Source organism: Condylura cristata, unplaced genomic scaffold (assembly GCF_000260355.1).
Source record: "Condylura cristata isolate star-nosed mole 26May11 unplaced genomic scaffold, ConCri1.0 scaffold00018, whole genome shotgun sequence".
NCBI classification, from domain to species: Eukaryota; Metazoa; Chordata; class Mammalia; order Eulipotyphla; family Talpidae; genus Condylura; species Condylura cristata.
In genome coordinates, this window is record NW_004567119.1 from 32,204,957 (window position 1) to 32,212,255 (window position 7,299).

Genomic DNA, 7,299 nt, shown 5'->3' on the forward strand with positions numbered 1-7,299 from the left:
CACAAGAAAGACAGCAAATGCCGTTCACTTAATATCTCAGAAAAATAAGATCACATATTTATTGGCTTAATTATACTGGTAATTTGACGGGTAATTAACTATATTTCTAACCTTAAACTTTTTTCCAAGTCATGACCTACTTCCTAATTTTGAATTAACATACATTTCGAGATTTCACTTATATTTATTATAAATATATAAAATATTACATAATATTTTATTAATATAATTATATCCTTTTATAAAACTTCTCAAAGCTGTTTTATTTATAATAATATGATTAAGTGAGTGAATAACTTACAGGAAAAAAAGAAACAAACAAAAAACAGACCAAAGAGAAACAAATTAAATGGCAGACAAACTATAACATACCAATAATCACATGTTAGATGTACACTTAATTTTATTACACACTGTGTAATTGTTCTTAGCATGCCAAATAAAAGAGAGATTAGCAGAGTGAACTAACAGACAATATATACTGCCTACAAGAAGCTCACATCAAATAAAATGAAATAGGTTAAAAAAGGGATGGAGGCCCTCCCTGGTGGCGCAGCGGGTTAAAGCACTGCACTAAGAAGCTAAAGCCACTTCCGCATGAGTTCGATCCCCGCCTGCCCCCGAGGTGACCACATGGCGTGGCAGACCTCTCCTGACCTGCCTGCTGCTCCCCTCAGAAGTGTGCTTCATCGATCTGCCTGTTCTGCTCCCCACTCTGTCTCTGGTGAATCCTATCACCCTCCACATCTCTGGCCTGTACCCCAGTTCTGTATGAATAAATAAATAAATCTTTTTTAAAAAAAAAAGGGATGGAAAATATGTATCATGTATATAATACACAAAAGAAAGCAGCTGTGGCTATATTAATTAGATAAAAGGAAATATAGCAAAGAATATCACACAGAGGAACATTACACAATGATTAAAAAAAAAGTAAAAACAGAAATCATAAAAGCTTATGCACCAAAAGAACTGCAAAACATGTAAAGCAAAAACTGATAAACTGGAACTAGAAATAGACAAATCAAAAACTGTCCCTATTTGAAAATGACACGATTATCTATGTTGAAAATGCCAAGGAATTAATGAAAATCATCTAAAGTTGGTAGGTGGGTTCAGCAAAATCAAAGGATGTAAGTAAAAAATCAACAATATTTGTAAAAGCAATGTTCAACTGCAAAATCAAAAATACAATATCATTTGTAATTATTGAAAAGGGTATGACATGCTTGGGTGTAAATCTGATAAAACATGTATCGTACTTGTATGAGGGACTATTACAAAATAATTATGAAACAAACTAGAAAAGATCAAAGGAAATGCAGTGACACTGTTTGTGGATTGGAAGACTATAGTTAAGAGGCCAATTCTTCTCAAACTGGTACATGTGTTATAATTCCTACAAATCACATAAGTATTTGTGGAGATATAGGTAAGAGTATTACTAAAATTTATATGGGAAGGCAAAGAATCTAGAACAGTTGAACAATTTTGAAGAAAATGATAAGGGGAGTGATCAGTCTACCTGATACTAAACCTGGTAGTTACAATAATCAGCACTGTAGCACTGACAAAGGGCGAACAAAAGATCAGAGAAACAGAACTGTGAAGTCAGAAAAAAACTTCACAACTGGTTTTTTACAGAAGCAATTTAATGGAGGAAGGGCATGTCTCTTCAATAAATGGTGCTATCAGACATACATAGTTAAAGAGACAAGGCTTAACTCCACAAGAATTAACTCAAAATAAACCACAGACAAATATAAAAATGTTAAATTGTAAATCCTGTAAGAAAAAGACAGGAGAAAATCTTTGTGACCTACGATATTAAAGAAATGAGGATTAAACCTACAATGAAATCATTATACACCTATCAGAATGACTAAAATAAAAACTATGACCAAAACAAAAGCTATCAAGAAGATGGAGAAACCAACTCATTGCCAGTTGAGATATAAAATGATATAGCTACTCTGGAAAAAAGCCTAGCATGTTCTTAAAAAATTAAAAATGCCTGTTATTATCCAGCCCTGCAATGCACTTCCTGGCATTTATCCTAAAGAAATACTTATTTTCACACAAATATTTATTGCAGTTTTATTCAAAATGGTCGAGAACAATCCAGATGTCTTTCAATGGGTGAATGGGCAAAACACATTCTATCCATAACTAGAATACCACACATTAATTATATAAAAGAATGAACTGCTGATACACTTAAAAACCTGGATGAATGGCCAGAAGATTATGCTGTGTTCAAAAAAGCCAATCCATAACATTTACATATAACATGATTCCACTTATACAACATTCTTTAAATGACAAAATTTACAGATTTAGGGATTCACAATGACTAGCTGGGAAGCAGAGTGTGCAGAGAGAAGGGATGGTAGCAAGCATGGAAATGGTCATGCCTATAAGAGTAACTAGGACCTCTTGTGTGATTGAGTTATTCTGTATCTTGACTGTATTAATAACAATATACTAGATATGATATTGCACTACAGATTTTTAAGATGATATCATTGTGGGGTAAAGTATTTAGAGATCTCTGCTTTATTTCTTACAACTAAATGTGAATATGCAATTAACTGAACATAGATATATTATAATTTAATTTAAAAGCTGCATTCTCACAACCAAAACATAACTGCAAATCAGTAGGACAAAATAAGTTCATGGAGATCTGTATGTTCAACTTCATTAAAGACAAATAGCCATATTAACATGTAAAATTTATAAAGATTTTCTAAAATAGATTCCCCTACCCCTAATGCACTAATCTCATCACTGGTGTATGTTCAGTAAGCACTGCTAAAACAACAATGTGAAAAGATTTTTTAAATATTAATAAAAACCAGAATGTTATGTCAATGAAGTCAGTGGAGTATTTACTTTTGTATCCTTTTTTCTATGACTGGCCTCACTGCGCTGATCCAGTCATCTTGATTGCATGCTCCTAGAAAGAAATTATCAAATATTTAAATAAAGTAAAACACATATTACTTCAAAAGCCTGGCCCAAAATACCTGAATTAGCAAGGTAGGACAGTAAAAATTCTTTTAGCCTAACTATATTAAGACCTAATTCCTCCATTTCTTAGTAGATGATAAGGGAAAAGCATTATCATAATTTTCACTGCCATATTATTGTGGTACTTAGCAGTAGGTGCTGCACAACTATTTAATGAGTTAGAGGGGTATCTCGCTACCTCATTAAAATTCACAGATCTGTAAGAAAAGGATAACTATCTTGAAACTTTACAAATGATGAAAGTAGGACTAAGAAAAGCCAACTGACATGTTAGTACCAAAATAAGGATTCAACCGTATCTGATTCCCCACAAACCTGGAAAATAAACTAAAAGCGACACAAAATATAAAACAACTTAATACAACTGCTTTCATCCTCTCTTTTCATTTTAAGGCATAACCAGGTATTCATTTCATCCATTACTTTATAGCTGAAGGTTCTAAGGAATAGAGTATGGCAGCCAGATAGAAAGAAAGAAAGAAAATGCAGAAATTGGAAGAACCACCAATATAAAGAAAATCAAATTCTAAGGAATTGAAAGAATATTTTATAAAGAAAAAATATTTTCAAATATAGAGACAGTATGTAAATCTATATTAGACAAACTAGTGGCTGTAAGCATGGGGCCTGGTCAAAAGAGTACAAGGAAAATAAAACTGTAATAAACTTCTTAAATTTAAAAGTACAAAGTTTTTAAGAACAGCAGACAACATTAGATTCAATTAAAACAGCTTTAGTTGGGCTGAAAACAAAACATGAGGTAAAAAGAAGAAATTAACAATTTTTTGTGGGTCTATGATTTCAGTACTCTGTTAGAACCACCAGCAGTATCCTCAGCCTGATAACCATTTCTTTTTTGCTCAATGTTACTGGAGACAGGCTCAAGACAATCTACACTTTGGCACAAAGGGCAACCGCATTTTAAACAAAAATATTTCTGTAGATTATCATAAACACCAAATTAAAATGATTCTAAATGATTTAACTCCAAATGAAAATATCTTAATACAAAAATGATAAAAAAATGCTTACTATCACTTATCAACAGATTAAACATGGCAAGGTAGTAAGTTCATTAAAAGAAATAGTTTTTAAGGATTAACTGGAAAACAGAAAATAAATTATACAATCTATGGATTAAAAGTTTCAGAAAAAATGTAAAGATCTCAAGTGAAAAAGCACCCAACATGTCCTCCCCATATATTATTTAATTTTATCAAGTATTGAAGCTTAAGGCTTTTATAACAGTATACTACCTTTCAGTATACTACCTTTCAGTATACTTCCCCCTTCATAATATATGCAGCACAGAGCTAAAACAAAGGAGAACACGAAACCATTCTTCCATGACAAAGGTGAAATACAAGAAAAAAAGAACTGGATTACCTAAATCAATCGGTCCTTCTCTTAATCCATCTAATTCATACAGTCTTCCATTAACAGGAACATAACTGACAAAGTGAAAAGCATCTTCTTCTTTTGCTGCTGTCTTTGCATCAAATTCAAACATTTGCTGTCTACAGAGAAGGAAAAAAAAACATTAAGAGACAAACAAGCAAAAAAAAGGAACAGTATTTGTTTAACATAAAGTCTTCTTTACCTGGCAAAACTGTTGTGCACCTGTCGAATCACATCTGAATTGCTCAGTGCCAAACCTTTCATCTAAAATAATTTTAAAAGTAACCTATTAAAATAAGAACTACCATATATAAAACATTTTAGGAATAATGAGACTGTACTCACAGCTGCATCGAAACTTTGTGAAAATTCTTTAAATTCTGATAAGGTCTCTCCTAAATGGACATCTTGATGGGTGCAGTTCAACAACACACTTACTATAGCTTGAGTAGCACAAGCATTATTAATCACCTATAAAATACAAAAGCAAAGCTGTACATTATCAATTTTTTTAAAAGCATGTTTAACTGGTGACAATAATTGCCAAAATATGAATTAAGTAACAGTTCTTATTGTGTTTTATACAGTCTTAGCATAAGCATAATAAACATTTAAATTTCCATTCTATTTTAAGAAATTTACTACTGTTCTGAAGATGATGATTCTAGGAAACCAATCAATTAAATGAACTCATAACATCAGTGAAAATCAATCCTGCTAGAGTAACAATACCAACCTTTTCTGATCTAGTTAATGAAGTCAACAGAGTGTTCATCTTTCTTCACTTCTTCCTAAATTCATTTCCATCTAACCAAATTCAACCCATACTTCAGTATCCAGCACAAGCTCCAACTTCAGAAAAAGTATCCAATAACTCATGAGTTTCTATCCTTATATTTAAATATCTAAAAAGGGTTTATGTTGTTCACGTTATTTCACTTCAACACAGAGTCTTTACAGCACCATCACTGGTTATTGTTTATTAAACAAGTTATGTGCACTTTATTCTCTATTCAGAGGACAAAACATTTAGATAGCATTTACTATATGCCAGGCACTTTTTCTAGGTACTTCACCTGTATTAATTCTTTTAATCCTCTCAAAAAACTACAAAGGAGTAATAATACTACACACGTTTTATTTTTGTGTGAGGCACAAAGAGTAACTTGCCAGAAGATAAAGTAAGTAACCTAGAGACAGAGACTTAATCTGACTCTAGAACTTACGCATTCAGCCACGATACTAAGGCCAGCTTTGTATGTGTATGAGGTCTATCCAACAAGACAAAAATCTATCTATGGATATATTACAATAGGATCTATACTCTATAATCAATTAAGGACCTACATGGTTTGAGATCATAGACTGGAAAGCTCCACCAAGGTAAATTTTGGAGTTTGGCAAAATTTGTTAAATGATGCAAAAATACAACTTAGTCCTATTGCTACATTTTGTTAATATAGTATAACTACCATTTTCTAATTAGTTTTTTCAAAAACATTAGATACCTGATGAATTTACAATTATGGTAAAATATCTGTTTATATTCTGCCTGATTTCAAAAGAAAATTTTTTGATTGTTTTTCCTTTTTGACTCTTATTTTCCCTACCTTTCAAGATCTTGTAACTATCCACCAGTTCTTATACTTTAAACTGTAATATGGTCAGAAATTTTTGGTAAGACTGCTTTCTACTTGAGAAAATACTCTTATTTCCAATATCAAACAAATACAAGGATATCCCCATACTTCTATTTCTTCTTTACAGTACTGAGTACACAACACTGACTTTTTTTTTTTAAGATATATTTTATTTACTTATGCATACAAGTAGTTGGGGTACTGCAGGCCAGAGCTGTCGGGGTGAGAGGATTTACCAGAGACAGAGTGGGGAACAGAACAGATGGATCTACTGCTAAGGGTAGCAGCGGGCAATACAGGGAAGATCTGCTGTGCTATGTGGGTCAGCTCCCTGACAGGGGAAGGAAGTCCTGCTTCAGTGGTTGCTGACTGCTTCATAGTGCTAAGACTTAACCCCTTGCATGACCAGGGGACCCTCAACAACACCTTATGATTGATAAGTCACTGAAAAGTAGCATACTATAATTCAGTTAACATTGCTGTTGATTTCTTTTAACATATATTTTGACCTGAATCACAGTTCTTTTAGTAAATTTAGATTGAAAAGTGGTAATGACTAAAGGAGACTTCATAAAAGGTAGTTTAAACTTTTCAAGACTTGGTACTCCTGTATTCTGGGTCGAAATTATCTGGAGTGAAATCATGTGAGATAGGTCGGAGAAAAGCAGTCAGAAGTTAAAATCTACACTCATTCTTCCAAAAATCATGATATGACATTGATGATACTGTATGTACCCAATGCTAGACTAGCTGCTCAAGTAACAGAGAATATTATCAAACATTCTAATGACTTAAAATCTATATCCATCAATTTAGGCATTTTTTAAAAAGAATTAGAAAAAACTTCCAAACTAATGAAAATTGTATACAATGAATACAGACAGATTTTGTATGTGAATTATACTTCAATTAAGCTGTTTTATTAAAAATGGGGAAGGAAATCCTATGGCTGATAATTCTTTCAATGTTAATGATTTACAACTCATTTTGTGAGTGTGTGAAGAAAACTACTATTGTACTCATGGGTATTAAACAATCTCTTCAAGTTTTAAAGTGAATTTAGCACCACCAAGTGGTTATGTTCTACAGAGCAAAGATTACCAAAAAACAAAAATCTTAAAAAGATCTCTTAATCTTTAAAGACAGAGCACCCAACGCCACAATAGTGAAGGCAAAGATAAATAGATGGGACTACATCAAGTTAAAGAGCTTCTGTACAGCAAAAGAA

The 7,299-nt window shown here is 32.4% G+C and overlaps 1 protein-coding gene across 4 annotated transcripts in view; it reads right to left on the reverse strand.

Annotated features, from left to right (window-relative positions):
* Positions 1-7,299, reverse strand: part of UCHL5 (ubiquitin carboxyl-terminal hydrolase L5) — a 36,382-nt gene that overhangs the window by 8,354 nt on the left and 20,729 nt on the right. For all 4 annotated transcript variants that reach the window (XM_012726901.1, XM_012726900.1, XM_004685462.2 and 1 more), the window contains exons 4-7: positions 4,777-4,902; positions 4,634-4,695; positions 4,420-4,550; positions 2,896-2,959 (exon numbers count right to left, since the gene is read on the reverse strand). In XM_012726901.1, coding sequence (XP_012582355.1) covers positions 2,896-2,959; positions 4,420-4,550; positions 4,634-4,695; positions 4,777-4,902 — 383 coding nt within the window. The remainder of the gene's footprint in view (positions 1-2,895; positions 2,960-4,419; positions 4,551-4,633; positions 4,696-4,776; positions 4,903-7,299) is intronic.